General features: G+C 43.8%; 2 protein-coding genes across 9 annotated transcripts in view; both read right to left on the bottom strand.

Moving 5' to 3' along the window:
- Positions 1 to 11,866, bottom strand: part of TWSG1 (twisted gastrulation BMP signaling modulator 1) — a 17,160-nt gene extending 5,294 nt beyond the window's left edge. Inside the window, exons 1-4 of the mRNA XM_082752678.1 lie at positions 11,717 to 11,866; positions 10,699 to 10,901; positions 6,375 to 6,474; positions 2,611 to 2,877 (exon numbers count right to left, since the gene is read on the bottom strand). Of these exons, the coding sequence (XP_082608804.1) occupies positions 2,611 to 2,877; positions 6,375 to 6,474; positions 10,699 to 10,827 (496 nt within the window). The 5' untranslated portion in view covers positions 10,828 to 10,901; positions 11,717 to 11,866. The remainder of the gene's footprint in view (positions 1 to 2,610; positions 2,878 to 6,374; positions 6,475 to 10,698; positions 10,902 to 11,716) is intronic.
- Positions 11,867 to 13,826: 1,960 nt separating this feature from the next.
- Positions 13,827 to 25,409, bottom strand: part of ANKRD12 (ankyrin repeat domain 12) — a 65,061-nt gene continuing 53,478 nt past the window's right edge. For all 8 annotated transcript variants that reach the window (XM_082752942.1, XM_082752940.1, XM_082752941.1 and 5 more), the window contains 4 exons: positions 20,794 to 20,892; positions 18,543 to 18,686; positions 15,548 to 15,643; positions 13,827 to 15,139 (listed from right to left, as the gene is read on the bottom strand). In XM_082752942.1, the coding sequence (XP_082609068.1) occupies positions 14,954 to 15,139; positions 15,548 to 15,643; positions 18,543 to 18,686; positions 20,794 to 20,892 (525 nt within the window). In that variant the 3' untranslated portion in view covers positions 13,827 to 14,953. The remainder of the gene's footprint in view (positions 15,140 to 15,547; positions 15,644 to 18,542; positions 18,687 to 20,793; positions 20,893 to 25,409) is intronic.

Below are 25,409 nucleotides of genomic sequence, written 5' to 3' on the forward strand. Positions count from 1 at the left end.
GGCGCTGCTTTTCCTGGCAGCCGCCCAGGGGCTGCAGAGAGCAAGTCTGGTGGCCCACAGCAGCTTCGCGCCGATCCCCGCGCGAGGGCGGGCTGAAATTAAAATCAGAGGCGAGGGGTATTTATAGGCCGAGCCTCTCCAAATTTGGGGATGTTTTCCAGAGGGCAACGCGCAGCCTGCTGTCCCCTTCCCAAAACCTTCATCTCTCCCTTGACAGGCAACAAAAGAAGAGGGGCTGCTGGCAGCCCACCACGCTGGAGCAAAGCACGCACGGCTCCGCAGAAGCAGCCCAAAATAGCGAGGGAGAAAACAGAAAGCATCTGTGTTCCCGCTCACAGGGGGGATTTTTTTTCAAAGCCCCGAATGCCACGGCCTTAAAGACGACCGCCATCCGGAAGGCATCTCCATCTGCAGGATCTGCCGCCAGGACTAGCAGCGCGTCTGGCAAGCAGGGAAGGGCACGGGGGCCGTCTGCAGTTTCTTCTGCTGCAGGCGAAATTTGTGTTTACTGCGACTGAGCAGGCGGCCCCGCGTGCACACAGCCCCGTCCTCTCCCACAGCGCTTCTTCTTCTCCCACCTGCTGGCTTGTTAAACCACAGCGACGCGATTGTGGGACTCAGCTCCGCATGGGAAGCAGCCGCCAGGCTCCTGCAACTTCCTGGGCTCCCTCCCTCCTTCTAACCAGGCTCTCGGGCACTTCACCTCCTACCCCTCCACCTTTCAGTCATTGCTTCCCCCGGCAACTCAGCCAAAACGTTTTAGGAACAGGGTGACGTATTTAAAAGTGTAAGAAATTGAAAGCCATTTTCTACCTTTTCCTATTCTTCACTGATCCCGAAGATGGAGGAGGCAGAGCCAGAGGTTACAGAAATGGCTCTGACATTTATTTCTCTTCTAAGTGTCTCCTGAAGCCCCAAAACCAGAGGTATTTGGTAGCTATTTCCAAATATAACTGCTGGTTTTGAACGCCATCCTTCCAGTGGAAGCTCTCCCAGCCTCATCTCTACCAGGTCCTTAGCAAAAGAGACGAAGGAGACTTTTGACTGCGAAAAAAAATTGCAGTTACGTATTTTCTGTGCTGTTAAACTCAGAACTCCTCCACACCCTCGAGATGCAATCCCGATTCCAAGTTTAATCCAAAGCTATCATTAGCCCGTCCTGCTGGTGCGGGAGGAAAGGACTGTCGGGGAACGGCCATCCGGCTGCTCTACCTAAGTACAGCGGGCTACATTCAAGGTTGTTCCAAGCACAGTTTTTTTTTTTTTTCCCAAGTATAATTTACCTCCTGAAATACTGTCGTGTTTGCACACATGGCTTTTTGTGGCTTGCCATTTAACGTGGCTTTCTGCACCGCTCTCAGAATGGTGACCAAGCGTTTTAATAACGTCAAAGGCTCACAAATGAGATGTTTGCTGACCATCTGGCTTCCCGGTTCTGGAATTAATTTCTTTTTCTACCGTGCCTTAACCAAAGGAAGTTAGAAAAGTTGCCATTACGGTTCCGTTTAATCAATAGCAGGCCTGCTCGGAGACATAACTAGGTCAAAGGTTCACGATGGCATGGAAAAGCAGCGCGTCCATCAGTATCTTGCCTTGATAAGATAAAAGAGCCATCACAACAGCGACACGTGGGGTTACTAGTACTTAAAAGTGTGTGTTGGGAAGGAAGCGAAGCATTAATTACACTACAATAAAACAAATCAGATGCTCTTTTCCCCTGTTAAGCAGCAATCTTACTGAGAACTGTTTATGAGAGTCTTTTAAGTCTGATATCATGATTTGCACGAAAAAGTATTTCAGGTTTGGTATAGAAACCGAGAGGCACTGAGAATTTTTCTTATCCCACTGCTGTCATGCCTCAAACTTCTCATCTTTTACCCTCTCACCCAGCACACAATACTCTAGAGCATGTCCTCCAAACTGAAGGTGGAAATATATATTAAATGTATATATAAATAAATATAATGACATATACATATATATAAAATAAGGGCAGGAAGTCCTTACATAAGTTGAAAACCTGCCACCCCCAAAGTACTTATTTTTAAAATTCTCTGTTAAATCCCTCCTCACCTTGCCAATCTTACTCAGGTTTACTATAAATGCTGGATTTTCCACAAACCTGAGTTCAAGTTATGCCAGCTCAGACCTAAAGGAGTAAACACCCAGCCCAGGTGCCGTGGTTTGTGGCACGTTGCTTCCTCAGGCTCTGAAGCCACGCATTTCAGTCGCCTAGCGCTGCACTGACATGGTGAGGAGGGTTCAATTTTGGTCTGTCCCGTCTCCTAAGCTCCAGGTGTCTGCTTCAGAGGACATAACCTGCTGGTGCCCGTGAAATTATCTGAACAAACTGCCTCATGCCACAGGAGGAGCTACAGGGGTGACAAACTCGCATCGTTCAGTGTGTCCTAAGACCCTCGGTCACTTTAACACCATCCTCCAGGTTCCTCAGTGCTTTTGCTTCACTCTTTCTTATGTCATGTTCAGAATTAGCCTCAACTTTTCAGGTATGTTATATGGGAAAAGCAGCAGCTCGCACCGAGCAGCACAGAAGATGCCCTGAGAAAGCTCCTGGAAGCACCAGGAGTTTCAGACCCTCTGCTCATTTACCTTTGTCGCTAGAGTAAGGTGCGTGGACGTTGTTGCTCGGCACAGAGACGTTCTGATGCTGCGGCTGGTTGACTGTTTCTAAAAAGGAAACGAGGTTCTCGTGGTGCGACAGTTCTTCTGCAACGGGGAAGGAAACAATATTCCAGTTCAGCTGGGTATCCCCTTCCGTCAGCGCCCGGAACAGCGAAGGGATCGGTTCGTGCAGCTCCTCTACAGTGCTCTTGGACGTTGGCGGCGTGTCGCTGTAATTGCGAGGGTTGCACATGCCTGCAGAAGAACGAGAGAGCGAGTTACACAAAAAAAAACACGCCTGCGACCTGTGAGATCCAAGAGAAAAGAAAAAAACCTCTTTTTCACTTCTCTTTCCGTGCTCTAGCATTACACATCAGACCACGAGGAGTTCAGCGGAAGGTTTGTTCCCCCTGGGAAAGGAGACAAAGCGCGGCGTAATCGATAGCGGCACGAATCTGGACTGGAAGCTCCCAGCTGAACCCAGATAGCATCTCGACAAGGCCGGAGGTACACGAAACTTTTGATCATGATTCAAGTATTCGATCTCCTTTGCTTCAGCAGCGTACTAGATCTTACTAGTCACCTGCCAGGGGTGCAAAGATCAGTATCAGGAGCGAGCAGGAGTCTGAATTACTTCACCTGCTTAGCCACAGCTGAGGTGTTCCTGGCTTTTCTACTTAGTTGGAGGGATCACTACAGGCGAAAACGTTTATTTCCAGCCTACCTCTTCCACATTTTTCTCCATCTCCTGGGGAATCTTTTTTGAAGCCTATTGTCCACCTCTGCAATCCTCTTTGACAGTTCCTACAGAAAGGTTTTGTGATGTGCAATGCAGGGGCCAGTTTTTCATTAACCATTTACGCACTGTTTACTACCAGCAAGGAAACTGCGGGGTACCTTCGTCTCATCAAAACCTTGAAACCTCCAAAACTGAAAATAAAAGTTGTATCTGCAGAGGTATTTAAACCCAGAAGCCATAAAATACTATCAGAAGTCACCTGGCAAGAGACAGAGAAATCTATTTTCCTCACATACATCTGGATATCATTTTGGGTAGTTTCACAGATACAGCTTTAGCCAGCTACAGTTGCAGAGCAAACCAGTCCTTCACTACTCTTCTTTCAAAGCCATGTGGGACGTACATGTTTGAAGTCTACCTGCCCCACACGCTCAGAAAAGCATCTCTTGCCCCATAGACTCATCAGGAGTCCAGCTTGAGAACTCATGTTTAACCAGAACCTTACACAAAACCACAATCTTTTCAATTTCAGTCGGCGTATTTCCCTCATGGACAAGGAGCAAAGTTTGCCTGTCACAATTTCAGCGTGAGGTCTGACAAGACTCAGGCGTGCTGTCAGCATTACCAGCAACATCTAGCAACAGGAACAGCACCTGACAGGCAACTTCTGTAGAAAGGTGAGCCAAGCACTGGAAAAAAGGAAAAGCCTCTTCCAAAGAACATCGGGTCACACTAAAAAACAATTCCACTTAAGCCAGCTTCCCACTGTGAAGGCTTTATTTTGCTACCCCTCATCAAACAACTTGTTATTCGCAGATGTTCCTGGACTCCGTGCTTGAACTAAGCATTTACACCACTGCATTATCACTTTTTAGGGAACCCTTGGAATATTCACAATCAACTTGTAATAAGGAAAGCCCACACAAAATTTAATGAGGAAGGAATCGACGTGGCACAGACCCGTCAAGAGACACTGCTGTGAAATGGAAACCAACGAGCTTTTCCAGAAGCCACCTCTGTCAAGTTAGACTTGAAGGTGGGTTTCACTGATAAGAAGGACACATGGGGAGGAAAAAAAGCATAAAAGCAGGAAGAATGTTTATCAAATGATTGCAGTTTGTGTGTGTATCAATCCAATAAGAAGATACAATCTTATAATGAACCAAGAAACCACTGCTCATGCCATGGGTAATTGCTCATTCCACAAAGATCCTTCCTCTTACCATTTGTTACGGTGTTTTAACGTGTAATTACAGTACGGTAGCTTTGGTTAAAATGAAAATAAAGAGCTGATCTTACGAGCAACTGGGAAGGAACAAACATGTCCACATTACTGCTTTGGAAGGCAATGATTTATGACAAAATACAGTAACTGGATTTTAAAACATAACTGAGACACTATGCTAGAGCTAGGTCTCTTGTCATGGAAGGAAATGCAGATGTGTTCCACTGTAAAAATAAAATAAATAAAATATTCGTGCCAATTTAGGTACTTTCCTTTCTTTCCTGCCTTCCTCTTACCCAACTCTCTCAGTACAGACTGTTACTGAAAATCCAAGTTCCGGACGAGCATCACAGCTCCCCCGGGGATTTCAGCCAGCCACAGAGCTGTACCCTGCGTTCCCTGCTTGGGCACGGATGCAAAGATGCAGAAATGGACTGCAGAAACAAGGGAAGCAAGAATGCCAGGGAAACCTCTCACCCCCACCCTACGTTCAAGGGAAGCATAATTCCTGCTGAGCAGGACCACGCCACGCAGCCAACGAGTTTGGAAGCAGCAGCAGAACCATCAGGAGATGTTTTTGGCTACCCAGTGATGGGAAACGGAAACTAAAGCCTTGCTAACTTCTCTCCTGGATAACACTACAGGAAACAGCAGCGGAACAGGGAGTAACCTGTGGATTTGGAAACAAAAATCCCCATGTGTAGACTTTTTTTTCTTCTTCACAATCCCAATAGCTAGGTTCTTCCTCCTCCTGCAGTACCTCTGCATGCCGAGCCTTGCTTCCTACAGCAGATGATGCATTGTTCTGGAGGAGGGAAGCCACCTCCTCTCCTCCCCACCCTCACGACTGAGCATGACCACAGTGCTCTTTGGTATTTCATTACAAAAAGCAAGAAGACATTGGAAGGGCAAAAGGGATGGGGAAAAAAAAAAAAAAAGAATATATATCACTTTTTAGTGAGCCCATTAAAAGATTTCAGCTCAAATAAAAAAAAAAAAAAAACAAATTCAAGACCTCCTAAATTTATAGCCAGCACAGTTGCAGGGGCTGAAAATACTTTGTGCCATTGGGGAGAATGAGGTTAAGGATGGGAGTGTGCCACACCGCTGCTTATTGCAGGACAGAAAAGCACAAGTAAGCGAGTGAGAACCAAGCAAGAAGCAATTTTGTCATATTCACATCGTGATGGAATGGGAGAAGCAGAGAACAGTAAAAAAAGAGCACTTTGAAGCTCATCATCCTCATGGACTCTGAGAAGAGCCAGCAGGCAGAGAAGCTGAGCTCAGGTACAGCAGTCAGGATGCATCCCCCTCGTGGGAGCCAGATGGATTGTGAACAGCAGGAGACTTGCAGCAACCACAGAAGGATGAAGCTCTCAGCACATTGAAAACCCAAGGCAGAACAAGAACATGCCCTCCTTCAGCAGGGGCAGCTTTCACTTGCAGAAACCTTGGGGCTCTGAACACAATCTGCTACTAATAATGCTGTTCTTGTCAGGGCTGTCATCTACCACAGCGCGATGCCTCTCTCTCACCTTCCAGAAAGAGCTCTTTTGGCAAACAGAAGAGCGATCAAAGAGTTGGGCCATGCATATTTACGACTAATCCCAAGGATTCACAGGGGAACTCAAAGCTAAAATTGTCCCTGCGTGGTACCTGTCGGTCCACCTCACAGTCAGAAACCTCCCTGCAGTGTCCAACCCCACAAAGCAGGTGCTGTGTGGTGGCAGCGAGATGACAAATTGACAAAAAGTCTGTGTTTTAGAGGCAAAACAAATGCAAACTTACCAACGCAGTCACAGCACTCGTCCCAAAGCGTGCCGAGGCAGAGCATGCACTCCTTGCAGCAGGAACAGTTCCCTTCCCCTGGGCGGCACTGACACAGCTCCTGAAAAACACATCAGCGTGTTACACCACAGCAAACCCAGACGTGAAATGCCAGCAGGGCACAACAATTCCTCCTCCAGCTCAAACTAAAAGAGCTCAGGACACTCACAGAGTGAGTAAATGGTGAAACACTTATAGCCAAAGCAGCAATCTGAGTTTACAAAAGGATCTTTTGTGAGCTTTTTTTAAAAAGATTAAATTCTAAACAGAGACCTGAAGTCAGCTAGCAAGCATTTAAAAGAGAAAAACTCCTATTCATGGGAAGCTGTGTTTGCTTTTTTGTGCCTGAACCTACAAGTTCTTTGAACGCTTTTCCCTCTTCCAGAGGAAATTCAAAGAAGGATGTTTCTTTATATATAAATAGCGTGCAGGAGTTATAATTTAGCTAAAAAAGGAAGTTACCATAAGCAGTGCACATACTTGGAGGATGTGCAAGCCTGCCATCACACCTATCCCTGGATGCTAAGAGGAACTTACTCGGTTAAGTCAGCTGGACAAAACCATTTTGAGCATCCCTGGATGCTTGCTACGCCTTGCTCTCCATCTGCAGGGCCAGTAACTGTATGGGAATTTGTTATCCCGGGTCCAGCTGATTCGCTTTTTGCTCTGAAGGAAACAACCTTCTCCCTCCTCCTGCAAAATGACACCCTGGGCACTTCAAAGCCTTCAGCAGTCTCCAGAAAGTAGAGCAGTTTGCACGTGTATTTTTCTGTAATCACAAAGGCCTGGAAGCAAGAAGACAACCCCCGTTTTCGTATTACCCAAACCTGACGGCAGAGGTTTAGCAGCCCCGCTGAAGGCGTGCACTGGAAGCGTGGAAACATCCTCCACGTCCAGAGGAAATCTAAAAACCAGGCGGTGTGCTTCCTCTGGCTCACAAGCACGTAGCAGCAGTTCCAGTTCGGCCAAAGGACCGCGGCTAGCGGGCGACAATCCACGGGCTTGGATTACCCTGGGCAAAACCTCACTTTTTAAACAAAAATCCCTCATTCCGGTATCATTCTCTTTGCTTCACTGCAGCTTAAGAATTACAAATCTTAAAGACAGCAAAAAGACCAAATGCCCAAACTACTCTGTTCTGCCCGATGCTGAGAAGCTATTGCCTGGGTAGTTTAATCAGAAGTGTTTGCACTTTGGGGGGATCGAGCGTGAGCTCTCTGTCCACATGGGTTCCTGCGATGCGCAGCCTTAAGCCTTCTTTTATTTACAGAGTGGAAAAGTACCAAGGCTTCTGACTTCTTCACTCTCCAAGTTTACTCATGTCACCTATTACTACGCTGTTTCCAAGCGAAGGATGGAAAACAGGCTCATTAAGGAGATATCCAAAGTTTTCCACAAGAGGAGCCGCCACAGCCTCCGAAAGATGACTTATGTGAATGAATGACGCATTTCTAAAATATTTATCTTACAGCTCAACAAACAGATTGTGTCAGCCTCCGGAATAAAAAAGCCTGCATAGAGCAACTTTTAAAACCAGCCCCGAGTAGAGTACGGTTAGATGGGCCAGAGAGGAATATTAATATGTATTAATGTTGAAATAAAGCTATGTATTTGTGCTTCAACAATACAACCAGGCAAACAACCTCACACTCATTAAAGACGTTGCAACACCAGCGAGCCAGCGTGTGGGAGGAGGTAATTCTCCATAAACCATTAAATGCAACATTATGAATCAAAGCCAGAGAAATCACCGAATTCAAGCTGTTTCAGCTCTAAAGACTAGCACCGTGAGAGCCGAAGAGAAGAGTATTGTTACAGAACCAAGCGTAACCTTAAATTCTGTACTTGCAATAGGAAAAAAAATCTTCTTGGTGTCCATGTGTCCGGACCACCTATCTTACCGACCTTATTTTTACAGCGAGGGCTCACGAACACTGTGATTTTTAAAAATTTAACTCTGGTTTGCTTCTTTGTGTTAGTTCGGAGGAGGAAGATGGAAGAAGTGGCAGCCGTGCTGGTCTTCCGCAGGCGGTCTCCGTGTGTTTTTCCATAGGCACCTTCCTCACACGGAGATGATTTCCTTGCACCCCTCCTGGGCTCCTCCGACTGACTCACCCCCTGGACACCCGCACAGGACACATCTCTGGCAAAAAAATACTTGCACGGGCCGGGGGCGAAGCGGAGCCGAGGAGGAACGCTCCCTGTCGATAGCCGGGGGTGGCGAGGCGTCAGTGGAAGAAAGCATTACTCATGAGCGGGGCTGGCAGCCGCCCAGCCCCAACAGCCCAAGGTGCACCAGAGAACCTATTTTGCTGGGCAAGAAATAAGCCTCCCAGCCTAAAAATACAGCACTGCCTAAGAAGCAGATATGTTTGTACAATCGAGATATTTCTGTTCCGCAGAGCAAATAAAAGATTATTATTATTATTATTTTTTAACATCTGCATTTTTTCAAAGCTTTCTTGAAGCGACACAGGCTATTTTCTCGGCGCGGTGAGAAACAGGACCTGAAGGCATTGGCAGCCTCTTTGCAAACTGGAGGGGGGAGCAAAAGAAAAAGAGCTAATGTGTTTTTTCTTTTTTTTTTCTTTTTTTTTTTTTTTCCTAGAACAGTTAATAACAGCAAATCTCCTGGAAGCAAACCAGCCGGAATAATGCTGTTAACCCAACTGTGTTACGTACTACGGCTACAGAACGCGGGCCGGCAGCAAGCTTTAGATACGTCAGCCCCGAAGCGGAAAGGGGGTGTTTATTTCATACCATGGGGCAGAAAAAGAAAAAAAAACAAGTCTTGGAAACGCTGAGGAGTTTGGGCCTGAGATTCCCAGGAGGTGAAGACCCTGAGGAAGGGAGATTTTAAGGAGAATGAGGGGCAGAGCCTCGCGCTCCACTTCATTAACCGGAGGGATCTGCAAGATCCTGGAATGCAGGCACGGGGCACAGCCAGGGTCGGCTGCCTACCTGGGAAACGAGGCAAGAGCCACCCTAATCCTAATCCTAGCCCCAACCCCAACCCTAATCCCAACCCCAAGCCCCAGTCGCTGGGGCCCAGGAAGGAGCTGCATCCAAAGCCTTGGAGGGAACCAACTTCGTGGTCCCTCCCTGCCTACGCTCTCCTAGGTCCCACCGGCAGCTCCTCCACCAGCTGCAGGGAGCTGCAAAGTTTCCGCGCAGGCTAAGCTGATGTGGAGAGGTGCCTCCAGCTATTTTCTTGCAGATCTTTGCTTACAGAAAACAAAAAAGCACAACACGAAAGCACCAGCGAAGCCAGGGCCCTCCAGACGCAAGCCGCAAGCCGAATGCGTGCAAGCTGTTGATCTCATGCTCCATCCTGGACCTAACAAAATAAATATTTATGTAGGGACCACCCTTACGCAGAGCAGCTCGCGAGGAGTGGCCGTGACGACTGTGCTGACTTCTAGCAACGCTGGCAAGAAATATTTACGTTAACCGTGTGCTTTTCAGGGCGCTTTTTCTTCTGCCTCCCCGCTCCGCTCAGCCAGGCACAGCCCCGCATCCTGCCTGCAGCTGGCAAACGCCACGTCCTGCTTGCTCCCCTCTCGGCTGCAAGCCGTGGCTCGTGCCAAGCTGGGAGGGTTGTGAAAATAGGACAGGGAACCGCGCGATGCGACAGTCGAGCGAGCCCCCTTACTTTGGGCAGGCTTCACGCCTGGAGCTGGCATGAAAAAACACAAGGGAAGGATGGCTGGCACATCTACACAAACACCAGCACTGTCTTCAAGGAGAAAGTCAAAAGTTCCTCTCTCGCCCACACATTTAACAACTCTATAGACAATGGCTGAGCTAGGAGAAGCAGCATTTTTTTTTTACTATCCTTATTTATTTTTAATTTAAAGCGACGGCGGTGTAGAAGCCACAAAGAAGGTGGTTCAGCCAACAGCCAGTCTTCATTCTGCTGGGTGCGCTTGTGAATCTGGCAACTATTTTTATGCACAAACCAGATAAATAACATTTATACAGAATGAAGAAGTGCACATGGAGATGCTTCATGCCACCTCCGCATCGTTTTTCAGACGGTAATTGTATATTTACAGTATGATTTACTAGCATATGGTATCTGTGCTCTCTGCTTTTCCTTTCCCAGTCTACCAAGGGGTACTAAGAAATGCTTTAAAGAAGCTGGAGCTGACCATATGAAGGCTGGACTCGTGTTTAACACCCACCGCCCCCTCGTTCACCTCACGGGCCCATTCTTAGGTAGCCCTGCCTGCTAATCCAGCATCGCTAACGAAGAGGCAAGGCACCGAAAACCTACCGCCCCTACCTGGATGAGGCATTTGCTGACATCGCTGGCGCACAGGGCCTTGTTGCAGCCGGCGGCCGGCTGGGCCCACAGCAGGAGCAGCAGCAGCAGCGCCGTGGCTGTGGGCGCCGCCACGTGCCGGGGCCTCATGGTGCCGAGAGGGCAACCTCGAAGGGCTGCTGGAGACGATGGTCAAATCTCAATTCCTCTCCCCCTCGCCGTTCCTGGAAAGAAAAGGAGATTAAATATGGCGTTTTTGGCAGCGTAAGGGAGGTCGGAGCCCTCGTCCCCAAGGATCAAACTTCTTCATCCAGAGCTTTCTGCTGTGGCGAGGCTGGGGCGAGCGGCCCCGAGCTCGCCCTGCACCCCATGAGCAGCAACAAGGAAAAAAAAAAAAAATTAAAATTAAAAAAAAGGGGAAATCCCGACGGGGACACCCATAGGGCTGGCAGATAGCCCCGGGTGACCACAGCGGAGCCAAACCGGTGTCACCCCCAATTCAGCCGCCGCTGCCGGGGGCACGCAGGAAGCTGTTAAGTTTTATTTTCGGGCTGAAAAATAAAAATAAATAAATAAACTAGATAAATAAATAAGTAAATAAATAAATAAGAGTTAAACGGGGCTAAAAAAAAAAAGCCCCAAGCCCCACGGTGCCGATCCCGGAGGCTTGGCAGCGCGGCGCGGCGCTCCCCATGGGCGCTGCAGGTGGCCGGAGCGGAGCAGCGGCGAAGCGAACCCGAAGAAAAAGGACCAAAAAAAAAACCAAAACACACACACACACAAAAAAAAAAAAAAAAAAAAAAACACAAAAAATACACACACACAAAAAAAAGCCAAAAAGCCGGGACCGGGACGCGCCGGGCTCTCGGCGAGGCTGCATTGTTCTCACAGTGGGGAGGGGGGGGAGAAAAAACCCCGGGCCGGGCCGCCTCCCTCCGGCTGCCGGGGCACCAAGGCCCCGCTCGGCTCCCCCGGCTTCTCCCCGAGCCCCCCCCGGCCCCTCTCCGCCTTCCCCCGGGGTCCCCGGGGCTCCCCTCACCGCTCGGCGGCGCCGCGGGCCGGGGGCAGCCCCCGCGCTCCAGCGGCGGCGGCTCCGGCAGGGACGGCGCGGATGGGCCCGGCCCGGCCCGGCCCGGCCCTCGCTCGGCCGCGGGCGGCCCCGCCTCGGGGAGCCGCCGGGACCCGCCCTCCGAGCGCAACCGGGGCGGGTTTGGGGCTGAGGGGAGCCGACGAGGAGCCGGGGAGGGGTTTTTTGGGGGGTGCTTGGAGGAACAAAGGGGTCGGGAGCCGGGCGGGCGGCAGCCGCTAGGGGCGGCGCGGGGAGCAGGTGGAGGAGGAGGAGGAGGAGAGGGGTAGGGGGATGAAGGCTCCGCGGGGCTGTGAGGTGGCATCTGCGGGCAGCCCTCGGGGGGGGGAATGGAGCTGCCAAGTCGTGCCCCGCCCGCTGGCTGCTGCTCGGAAATAAAGCTGGAGACGAGGGGATCTGAGCCCCAAAACGGCCACGTGGCGCTGCTTCACCCCCCCAGGTGCCCAGTCCCAAAAAAACCAAGCTCGGTCCCTAGAAGCCAGGGACCAAAAAAAAACAACAGGAGAAACCCAACAACCCCCCTCAAGGCTTCCAGGAGGCAGCCTGGCTCTTTGGAGGGGATCACGGCCTTCTCCCCAGCCATGATTTGCCTCAGCCCTCCCGGCTCGCATGGCGTGGTGGAAACGCTGGAGGCACGCGCTGGGTGTCCTCACGCAGTGTAAACGTGCACAAACGGGGCTGGAACACAATCCGGATTCACACCGGGGAAGGTGGGGGAGCGTTGTCCCCGGGACTGCGACGCTTGAGGCTACCCCATGGGCAAGGCAACGTTTACTGATTGGTATCAAAACATAACCTGTTGTGTGACACCGACACCAGCAAGGCATCTCCCCGTGTTAAGGCGATGCCTGAGAAACATCCATCTGCGGATCTCCATATAAGTTGTACTGTCAAAATAATTTTAATTCATCCAAGAACATGCTGAAACTCCCAGAGCACTGTGAACAGCTTGAAGCCTTGCCCCTGCTCAGCCCTCCTGGACCCGCTCGCTGCCTGTGCAAGCTGTGGCTCCGCTCGATTCCCCCATCCCAACTCCACATCCACCCCATCACCTCCTCCAAACCCTCCTCCAAACTTTTTGTCACTCACTTCTTGCCTAACACACCCAGCACTCCCACAACCCAATGCAGCTGCTCTGTTCTTCACGATGCATTCACATCCCATACTCCAAGAGACCTATAGTAGGTTTTCCCACTTCCAGATTTGTACGTTTACTTTTTATTACTCTGTGAATAAGCTGATGGAAATAAACTCACACCCATTTACTAGTTGCAGTTTTATCCGTTTTTCCTGTCTTTTTCAGCAGGTGACAACCCAGATTTCTGTGTCATTTTAAAAACTCATCCGAAAGCAGCTGTGAAAATTTGACTTTCAGAATAATGCTGTTTGCATTTTCCTTACTCTGCTTTCAATTCTCTGTGACATCAGGTAGGCAGTCCCATATAAAAGCACAAACAACTCCTTCCTCCAATACCTAGCAAATTAAAAGTCAGGGAAAAAAAAAAAAGCACAGGGCAGGAATTACATATGAATGTATGCTTAATCCAGTTTTACTGTGCTTGAGTTACTGTCACTTTATTCTTGACTTGAACTCGCACCGATGTGCATACAGGAAGGAGTCCGCTGTCCTTGTAGTCTCTCATTCAATGCTCAGTTTGCTCTCCATCACCACAAAGGTACCTGGGCATTCACACAGACGTAAGGAGTGAGTGTTCTTTCACCTGGTATTTAAAAATCAGTTCAAACCAAGTGCTGTAATCTCTTTTCCAGGTAACTGCCTCTCTTGCAAAAGCCCCATTTCTTTCAAAATGAATTTCACAGACACCAGATCCCAAGCATTCTTGAATAATTTATGGACTAGACGGTAACAAATCTTTTTCATGAATATCTATAACCTTCTCATAGAAAATAATTAACTAACCACTCACGGTTCTAAGGATTAAAAAAAAAAAAAGCATAAAATTTTGGTTTTGGTTGAGCCTCCCTACATACATGCTATAACAGGAATGATGACATTTCATAATAATCAAATGTTACAATATTAAGAAGAAATTCCAACTAGTAACATGACCAATAAAATTTATTAAACATTGTATTTACACATATTTACATATCCTTCCATAGATTATTAAAATAGACAATATACAATTTAAGAATTTTCATTCAAAGGCATTTTGTTGGAAAAAATAGGCTCTATTACGAGACCACCATATAAGAGAATTTTTTTTTTGTTGTGTTTTTGTTGTTTTTGTTTTACACAAAAATATTTTCAGCATAGTAAGTCATAGGTATGGCATTACAACAGCAGACTAATATGAAATATGTTTTTTGTAAATGCTACAATTGTTTAGGTATCAGTTACTGAAGTAAAGGAGTTACGGGTTCTGTGAAGCATGCAATACAGTTCAGTTTCAATTCTTTTACAGTTATGGTGATGAAACAATCAGCTCAACTCAAACACATGCCATATTAAAAAGAACTGCCAACCAGGAACACACTACACTTAATAAAAACAACAACTTTGGTCCAATAAAACATTAGACAAAAACAGTTTTACAGTTAAAATATCTATATTATACAGGTTTGAACATTAATTACAAGACTATTTACATTTGCACAATATGTATAAAATAAATTATTTAAAAATGAAGACAATATTACATCTTTTTTTTTTTTCCCCAAAAAGAAAACTGTACAGTAATTTACAAAATATAATAAGATTAATAGACTATTTTCCTCCAAGTCATATATTGTCTTCCACAGGCTTTTTCATCATTTTTCTGTGGGAGTTCAACTGTTACTGAAATTTCATTATACAAAGCTTTATAGCAGATTTTAGGTATCTTTTTTTTTTTTTTTTTTTGGTGGCTGTTTTTGTTATTAACAGCTTCCAGCGCTGTTAACTCACCATGTTTCGTCATCTTTTTCAGCAGTAAGCTCAAAAGCTGTGAGCATTTTTAAAATACAGATAATGGTATTTACTGGGAAACTGACTTCAAAATTAGCATCCGTCTTCTGTATTGCGAACAAGACCCCACACAACGTTTTTCTGAAGGAATACCCAAATTATTAAGAAAGGCAGTATTCCACAGAATTAAGTGCCCCGTCTTAAACAAACAAACAAAACCTTGTGTATCACTGCACCTCAGTCTCTAGTTTTCCATGGGAAGAGCCAGAAGATACGAGTTGTCATATTGGTGTCAGTTCAAAGTCGTCATTAACATCAACAAGAGGAACATAAAACTCTTGAATTTCATAAATGCTGATAGACTTGTAAGTAGCAGGATCAAGTTCTTGCAGTTTAAGCTGCCACTCCAGTCTTTGTACTGCGTTTAAAGCTGCTGCTTCATGCTGCTGCCTCATCAAAAGGCACGTCTATTTTGAAGTTAGAAAAAAAATATTTCAATATTTGAAAAAAAAAAAAAACACAAAACAAACATATTGCAACAAAATTTTAAGAACAGAAAAGAGATCTATGAGCCTCTTTGGTGGTAATAACTGCCCCACTACATATTTAATAAATCACAGATTATTCTCTGAAGTTATATGGCTACAAAGGTGGGTTTTGTTGTTGTTGTTGTTGTTTTCTTTTTTTAATACTACTAGACCTTCATTCATGTTGCCCTTAACACATTTACAGTAACTTACAATTTTGCAAATATATACAAATATATATATAAATCTATGGTTTCTTAATATAGTTATTAATCTCATCTTTATAGTTTGTAGTGACATTAGAGGCACTTTTTTCCCCTAAAGATATGGAGAGATGAAGATGCATACCTTTAATTTGTCAAACTTATCGTCAACGTCCTGTAACCACGACATAAACTGTCTCGCGTTGAATCGATCCCTCACTGATGTTTTGCTGTCATCAGCCTGCCAAAAACAAACAAAAACAAAGGGTAAGTTATTTGATAATTCATCTTAGACATGCTTTAAAAACATAAAAGCATACTCTGTGGGAGCTTCATAAACAGTGTTTCAGATGGAAAAATAAACTCCAAGTCAGAGAATCAAGGTTTGTATGTACATGAGAGCAGATACGCTGACCACCAATCTCACTGTCAGCCAGCTACTCACTAAAAAAGGTTATTCCCAGATTCCTCCCAGCTAAAGCTTTCCTCTATTTTTAAAATTAGAGTAGGAGGCTTCAAGATTTATGCCTTAAAGTCTTAATCAGTACAAGGCAGATCTTCCACAAAAATTGCTATCTCTTTTCTCGTTCCTTTGAAAATTCAGTAACAAATTAAATGAATGTCCCCTAGGGGAAAAACAAAACATTAATCAAGGAAAACTTGAGCAATCTGACTTCACTGGCTGCACAAGTATTCAAAAGCAATTTAAAACAAAAAGTTACCACAAAAATCTGCAAAAGGGGATTTAAAAAATGTCTTATTTGTCCTGCCCAATGAAATCTTTCAATACTTCAAAAAAACTATTTCATAAGAATCTGGAATATCACGTTCATCCATTGTAAGAAACTAGATATTGCACGGCTAGTCCTAAAGCCAGACTATGTCAGTTTAACATTTAAATAACCATCACTAAACAGCACAAGCTCCTGTTACATTTTTAGAAAAGAAAGCCACCTCTTTTGCAAGAGTACATGGACTGCAGTAATGGGCAAGAACAGGGGGAAAAATGCAGACGCTGAGATCTCCAGAAAACAGCTGTCTGAGATTTCAGATGTTCCTCAAGGGAAACCTGACTGGAACAGAAAGAGCCCTCAGCAACACTGGTCTTGTGGTCCCACACTGTTCAGGTGAGCTGTACCCAGCTAACAGTCTGATCTCCTCAAACTTGCGCCTTTTTCCTCCCCCATCTTTGGTCTGGTGCATATGAGTACAAGGAACAGTTCTCAAGGTCTGCATGAGATTAGAAGCTGCAAAGGCAAGCCCTGAAACATCAAGAAATCTCACAGACACAGCTCCCAGACAGTCACGTTCCTACAAAATAAACCAGATCTTTGCTTACAGATCTTTCCCAACTATTTGCTCAAATAAAAGTTGAGTTAGAAATGTTTCTTCATCGTAGAACAAGAGTTGCTAGATGGATAGCAGGAAAGCATCAGAATGAATTACAAGGGAATGATTTCTTATCTGTTTATATTCTTCCAGTGAAGATTTGAATTAACACATCGATTTCAAGCTGGCAGCTTCACACATTGTCTTCACTGATAATTAAAAATAGATTTAATACTTTGGTGAACATTATGTGCAGTATTTTCATTTTCTGAGAAAAATTAGCACAGAGGTAAGGAAAGGCATTTTACTACTATTACTACCATTACTGCATGAGGATAGTCAAAACAGCAGCAGCATGGTGAAAAAAACTTCTCCCCCTATAAAGATCCTTTTGTCTTATATAATGATCCTATATTTGAATCACATTTAAAATCAATTGAAAAATGTTAATAATAAAAAATGCAGGTATATGTGGAACACAAACGCATCTCAAGTTCTAAGCACTAATAGTAATAGCCTCTGAATTGGGGCAAAAAAATGATTCTGAAGTTCAGAACTAACAATGACTGTATTTTGACTGTTAGGAAAAGAGAAAATTCTCTTTAGAAGATGATGACTTAAAAATTTGTCGGTATAAGGCTTAAAATGGGAGAAAAATACAGCTTCCATAAAAGTGGTATTTTCTGCTGAATCACCTTCTTGTCCGCAGCTCGTTTTTTAAAGATGGAAAAAATGTAATGACACAGATTGAGGAAACGTTGAAACCTGTAATAAATGTGTAAGGGGTTCCAGGTCTCAAGTAAAATTCCACATGTCAGAAGTGTAGGTGTTTCATTTAAAAATGCCCACCATTCAGTACCTCAAAACTTTTATTACCTCTATAAAAGCCAATTTCTTCCTTGCATTACATGCTTCTCAGTCACCAAAACAGGTACTGAATGCAGTTTCCACTGCTGTTAGTAGAACCATTCACAGAATACTGACACCATGAAATCATATTCCCTTTGAAACATGGCTGTGGTAAACTTCTGAGTGGTAGCCCACACAAGTTATGCAGATATCTTTTTTTTTTTTTTTTTTTTATCTTTTAAGCATAGCGCTCCCCTTATCGTTTAACCAGAAACTAAATACTAACACTGAAGGTGTAAACAACATGGAGCATGTAATATGGAGCTTGAGATGATTTTGAAAAGACCCTACTTTTATCTTGTAGTGTTCTCCATTTCACTGCTGGTCTTTTTTTTCTTTTCTTTTTTTTTTTTTTTTTCATATAGAACAGTTCTAACGCCTGCCTTACAGAGAAGAAGAAAACCTTACACGAGTGTCTCCACAGACTATTTCCAAATCTTTCAAACCAGTCTCACACATTGCTTTTGTCACTAGTCCAGAGAACTGGGATGCAGCAGTCTTATTTTCTGACATTTTTTTGTTTTGCTTAAGATGTATTTGTGAGCTTCCAAAACAGGTTCTATTTGCAATTTAAATTTGACTTCATAAAAAAGAACAACAAACAAACAGCAGTCATGTTCCTATTTTATCTTTCACATCATTTGTGGAGGTGAAAGAAAAACAGACACAGTACAAAACAGAAAACCAAGAAAACCAGTGTACATACCTGTGCCCTCTTGTTATTGCACACCTGACTTGGTGTGCAATATGAGGCCTGATCGAAATAACCTACAACATGCAAAGTCTTGATCCCAAGGAAATCAATGACAACTTCAGTATGGGAACAGAATTCTCTCCGAACGCTCAATTTGAGTCAGACTAGAAAGGTTTTTTGTTTGAAAATCTGAAATGTATCTCTTTACCTGAGCATCCAGAGGCACATTATACACCTCGGCATCCAGCAGAACAGTGCAGGCACTGAATGGTAGTGTTTGATTAGCTAGAGTTCTTGCTGCTCGATAATGAACACGTAGAACTTCTTGCTCATTAGAAACAATAAGCTTTTCCTAATTGAAAAATGCAAAAGGATATAAATACATGGATAAAAAGGATATAAATACATGGTGATATATTTGATATAAATTAAGTATTTCAGTTTGATTCATAAAAACATCTATGCATTTAAACATTTCTCTTTTAAGGCTTGCGATTCTGAGAGGTGTGAGAGATGGACTGACAGGGAAAGGGGTAGCTGTTTATCCAATCAACTCCAAAATTCCAGTTTACTGATGCAAAGAATGTTCTCTGCATCTCAGAACTGGAAACATTCCCTCCTCCCGCACTGCTGGGTGAATGCTATGCCCGTATTTTCCACTCAGTGCTGATGAAGCAAGTTGTAGTTGATGAAGGTGAAGGATGAAAGGTTGAGGCACAGGACTGGGTTATAGGTTTGCAAATCTCAACTGTATGAAGAATTTTACACATAGTCAGGTCAGGTACCAAGGTCAAGCAATATCCTTTGCAGATTTTTTATTTTTTATTTTGTTGTTTTTAATTAATAAAACAACATGCAGAACTCCCTAAGTTCATAGCTAGACAAAGTTTCTTGTCTCAGTTCAGGAAAGAATGTGCCTCAGCCTATCTTGACATACAGTTGTATAAAAGTGGATTCTATCTGAAGAGCAGTTTATTTGAGCAAAATAAAATATTTTGTATTTAAGACATAAAGGAATTTACTGCTCTGCAACATAATGGCTCTAATTTTTTTATCAAAATAAAACACAGTGGATGAAAAAAAAATAAGCCCAGAAAACAGCACCTTTCCTTCATTTGGTCACAAGTATTTCCTTTCAGAAGTCAAGTCAGATCTTGAACCATATTTACATTCTTTGTGCTTGTTATTTTTTACCTAGCTTTACACTGTAATACCAAATTCAAGTAGAACGTCCTCCCTTGACTGGTTTGGTAATCCACATTAAAATTAACATAATCAAAAAACCCTACATTATGTTTTAATGAGCCAGCTGCTTGTGTGAACTGTGTGGAAACCCTTAATACACAGTCCGCATGAAAAAGGGGCCCTGCCTGTGTCCACAAGCAGTGTGGCCCACAATACTGACCAGACACCTAAACCTAGGCTGCCTGGACAACACGAAGAATATTCTTAAACTAGGGATATTGTCTCAATTTCTGTGTTCAAATTCAGTGAAGCCTACGCATGGTGTTCTAAAATAATTTTAGACAGTTTATGGAAGCAGAATATTGCAAACAGTGTTTTAGTCAGAACTTAGGAGAATTGCTCCACCTCCAGGGGACTGGAGCACCTCTCCTATGAAGAGAGGCTGAGGGAGCTGGGGTTGTTCGACCTGGAGAAGAGATGGCTCCAGGGAGACCTCATAGGCCTATAAGTACCTAAAGGCCTTCTATAGGCCTTCCAGTACTTCTCAGGCCTATAGAAGAGCTGGGGAGGCTCTGTCAGGGAGTGCAGTGAAAGGCCAAGAGGGAAAGGCTTTAAACTAAAAGAGGGCAGCTTTAGATTACATATTTGGAAGAAGTTCAGCACCCAGAGGGCGGTGAGGCACTGGCACAGGCTGCCCAGAGAAGCTGTGGGTGCCCCATCCCTGGAGGTGCTCAAGGCCAGGCTGGATGGGGCTTTGGGCAACCTGGGCTGGTGGGAGGTGTCCCTGCCCATGGCTGCGGGGTTGGAAATGGGTGATCTTTAAGGTCCCTTCCAACCCAAACCATTCTGTGATTCTGTGATTCTAACTATGTGTCTTCTACCAATGCAGAATTTACTGTTGCTTAAATTCTTTTAACCGAGTGACTTTGGTTCTGAAGTCTACAACGATTATTAGCCTTCACAACTAGAGGCTACTCTACTTCTTCCCCCTCCCTGCTGTCCCTAGGGAAAAATCTGAGACACAGAGCAATAAAGAGGAAAAAGCTGCTGTCTTACTGATTTGAGTATTCTGGTAACAGTTGTCCAAACTATCCCATAATACTGAACTAGTTTTATTTATTTATGTATTTACAAGTTGCTCCAATTCACAGATTTGGTTAGAAGGCAGTTTAGTTCTAAAACACTGTTAAATTGAGCAAAACCGTGTATCTATCAAAAAAAAAAAAAAAAAACCCCCGAGGTTGGGAAATAAAAAACAACTGCTTTATTCTTACCCTTTCAATACTGTGCTGTAAGCGTAGCTTCATCCTTACAACCTCCTGTTGTTTAAACAGTTCCTTAAGAGGGTCCGATAGCGAGGGAGGTGGTGTAATCTATGGAAAAAGTTTCATAAATAGTAGAGTGAATATATATTTAATGTATGTTTAACATTGCCTTGAGCAACTTGAGCATTTACTAAAAAAGCACGAGGTTATTTTTTTTAAAGGGAAAATGAATTTTGTACATGCCATTAATTATATGACATCAATCCATTTGCAATAAAAGGTTTTAAGGTTTCTTTACCATGAAGTTAATGAACCTAGCTGAAATGGCATTTCAAACCACTGAATGCTTTTAACCTACCATTGGAAACATGTAACCTTTCTTTAAAAGACTTGTACATTAGAAGATATGCAACATACAACTTTCTTTCAATTTTAAAGACATTTTAAAGTACCATTATTCATTTTGAAAAAAATACAGATACAAATACAGATACAAATACAATACAGATCCCTCAACTGTCAAAAAATAAGAAATGCATCATGAAAACATGGATGTTACTAGTTACGTTACACGTTGTATTATGAGTGTCAATCTTGCATCTATACTCTCCAGTAACAAAGTGATTTATTGTTTGGAAGATTATTTCAGGACAATTTTTCTCCCAGCTGGAAGTTAACCAAGGTTTTTGGAATTAAAGAACACATTGGTTAACTAACTGTGGTGTATTCTTCACATCATTATGTCGTATAAAATTAGATGCAACTCCATGTTTCAAACCTCTGAACGACACACACTTCACTTCTCTCTTAATGAAAACTCTCCAGCTCTCAAAACACTGAGTTTATGGCACGTGCTATCTTATTATGCAAGTCATCAGTGTTTAAAAAAACCACAAGAACAAAACAAAACACATGCACACACACAAAAAAAAACAAAACACACCTACGGCACTCATCTGTCTTAGTTATAGTGGATTTCATTATGTTTGAGTTCAGCATGAGGTATTTTGCAGTCTAGATTTGCCTGGAAGCTTTGTATTTATGGCACGCTATAACATTGCTGCCTTATTTTTTCAGTAAAATAAGACAAGATGCTCCTAACTATACCATATCTTGCAAAGACCTCTCAGAAAGCTCAGTGCCTTTGTTAATAGAAAAGCATACAGCACAAGCAAGATAAACAATCTGTCAATAAATGTTGATTTTATGCAGCTAATTTATCCGGAAACAAAAATGTCAGAGTTGACAAGCATCCATATCAGCTGAACAATTTAAAATTGTACTAACAAATGTTTTTCTTTTAAATTCACATACCATGTAATTTTGCAACATGGTAGAAAATAACTGGAAAGGACTGGATTATTTAGACAGTGAACTTGTATGCACTTTATTTAAAAATAAAAGAAAACTCTCACCTCTGTGAAGCTGCTATTGCACAACAGCTTTTAATAAAAGCGTTTTTCAGATCCCAGAACTGTTTTATTAGATTACTGATTGGCCACATCTGTATTTTCTAACCAGTATTTAAAAAAGAAAATGAAAGTTTCATGCCACCTAGTAGCTAGCAAGTTTTCAGTAGCCAATCTCACGAAGATCCATGGCACAATAAAGTAATTTCAAGCAGCAGGTGGCACCCTAAAACCGTAAATCAAAAGGCACTGAAGTTTAGCTCTTGCTGACAGATTTCTTTTGCAACTCAGGATGTTGATTAACCATGCCTTGACTCTGTTTCAAAACCGAAATTTCATTTCCTTGTAGGACATAAATGTACATTCTAGAGATCCAACCATGCTAGAAGAACCATGCCACCAGGCTGAGGGCTTCTGAATTGCAATAATTGTGGCCTTCCAATGAAGGTTGAACCCCAAACACTCCCTGCAAACTCTCAGCAACTCTGTGTAAACACTACGAGCAGTACGAAAAGCAACGAGAGATGTTTACGATCCCAGAGATTACTACAGCCTCTGGATAAATTTCTAAACACTTGACTCCAGTAAGCCTTACCTTGTCTTCCAAAACATAAAGCTCAGTATAGGACTGAATTTGTTTCCCGTAATCCCTCCAAATAATTTCTCCCCCTCTCTTTTTGGAAAGACTGGAAGAAAGCCTCAGATCCCCAGATTCTGCAATCTGAATTCCAGTAGTCTGACACCACCTACTGGAAATCCCAGATTGTGAACCAATGCCGGATTTGGACAGAGGAAATGAACTTTCTGTCCTCAAAGGAAACTGAAGTAAAAGGTTTCAAGGGAACCTGAGGACAGCCAGAGGAGTCTCACTGATCCTCTGCTCAGAGAGGCCGCCAGTAAGAAGACAACCAGAAGTGTGCAGGGAAAAGATGACCACATATGTTGGCACTGCAAGAAGAGAGCATGAAACAGGATGCCACAAGGAAAAAGTGACCTCAGTTTCTTGTATAACCCAAGTAAATGATCAGACCAGTTTCTTAAGGGGCCCAGGCTCCACACAGACCACCAGTGGACAGATGACCCCTTTATTCTCACACGCTCTCTAATCCTAGGCTGAGCAGCTACCAAAGGAATCTGGGCAGCATCCAGCCCTTCACCTCTTTGCTCCACAGCACTAGCAGGCAGACACCTGAACGGTTTTGTTTGGTAGCAGCTAGGGATCAAGACATACCTGCAACACCTTCAACACATGACAATAAATTACAAAAGTTTCTTGCATGCTTTGCGTCCTTCTTAACGACTGCCACAGGATTAATTCTGTAAACCTTCAGTTCTCATTTGTGGCTGCTACGAGAAAATCTGCTAGCTGAAGTGCTGCTCTAACACAAACACAAAATTTCCAAGATTATTTGCATACAGCTCTCTCCATCTCTATCTCTCCTGCCAACTGGCCTGCCCTGTTGCTGTTCCATCTCATTTATTTAGGAAGCAAGCTTCTGGTAACATCACTAAAATTAGCTTTACCACTTAAGTTTCTACAGCAATGCCAGGGAGACTGGACAGAATCCCTTTTATTAGAAACATATCTGCTAGATAGCCAGGGAAACCTGGAAATGAATAACCCTGGCACCTCTTCTCAGGAGGCAGTAGAGATAAAGGTGACTGAACCCCACTGAACACACCAACGTAGGACATCATAGTGAAACAGGATTTAAATTTAGTCTTAGAAGATTCAGATTTGTTTCCTTCTATTTTGAACTAACCCGATATCACCTCTCCTATACTTCACATTTGCACTGCTAAGAGGGAAGCCACAATTCACATGTGACTGTCATTACAGCCTTAGGTGATATGGGTCATAAATTGCGGTATATAAACAAGGTAGTGGAAATCAAACTTGAACACACCATCTCGTGCTTCCCACCTACAGGATGTATGAAGTTCATCAAGATACACAGCAGTGTGTCATTAAAATTCCAAGGCAGAGAACGGTACGTTACACAAACTGCTCCGAGTCTCAGAGCTATATCTGTTGTCTTCATGCAGACATTCACACAGTGATACCTAAAATACAGGAATGCTTTAAGAACAAGTATCTGTCTTCCCGTAGTCTATGTATGAGTGAGGCAGGAATGAGGTTAACAGAGAATCACCTAAGGAAAAATACAGAAACAATCCCAACAGAAGGGTCATTTTACTGTTGCACGTTACATTATGCATATAATAATGCATAATAACACGTGCAGATGACTCCAAACTGGGAGGAGTGGCTGATACACCAGAAGGTTGTGCTGCCATCCAGAGGGACCTGGACAGGCTGGAGAAATGGGCTGGCAGGAACCTGATGAGGATCAAGAAGGGGAAGAGCCAAGTCCTGCACCTGGGGAGGAACAACCCCAGGCACCAGCACGTGCTGGGGCACCCAGCTGGGAAGCAGCCTGACCAAAAAGGACCTGGGAGTCCTGGTAGACACCAAGTTGAGCATGAGCTCACCTTGCTGCTAAGAAGGCCAGAGGTGTCCTGGGCTGCATTAGGCCGCAGTGGGGTGTGGGGTCCAGTTCTGGGGCCAAATGAAAAGACGTTTTAATCCAAAATGTCTATTCCTACAAGTGACAGTAATTAAATAAAAGAAGCATTTAGATGATGAAACAAAATGAAAATGCTTAAAATATCTTCAGCATTTTTTCCTTATGTTCCTAACAATAGGAAGTAAAAAGCTTCACCCGTTCTTAATGCCTGAAGGGAAGAAACAGCCCAGAAATCTAAACCAGATAAAAATCACTAACTGCAATCCTTCAAGTATACAAATCATATTTTTGTTAACCTGTTAAAAAGAAAAACCTTTTAAAATTAATTAAAAGCCATGAGAATGGGGAGCATGTGTTCACCTCTGATATTTACTGGACATAACCCGAGAAATTGGGCTACACAACCGCCTAAATTTATCCTCATGAACTACAGGATCCCTATTAGACACATCAAGAGACAGGAAGGGAAGAATGAGGTTGTTCTAAATACCAAGTCATCACCCTCCCTTTCTTCTAGTGCCATTTATGACAGGGAAATGAGCTCCGTTGCCCAGGTAGAAGATGGATCATGGAAAAATGTAAGCTGCATTTCTTCACTTTCCAATTATCCCAAATTAAGCACTGAAGTTTGGTGCCAGAACACTCAGTTGTAGCTTGGAAACAGCAGCTGCTAGTCAAGTACATGCTA

Source organism: Aythya marila (assembly GCF_965140915.1).
Source record: "Aythya marila genome assembly, chromosome: 2".
Lineage (NCBI taxonomy): Eukaryota > Metazoa > Chordata > Aves > Anseriformes > Anatidae > Aythya > Aythya marila.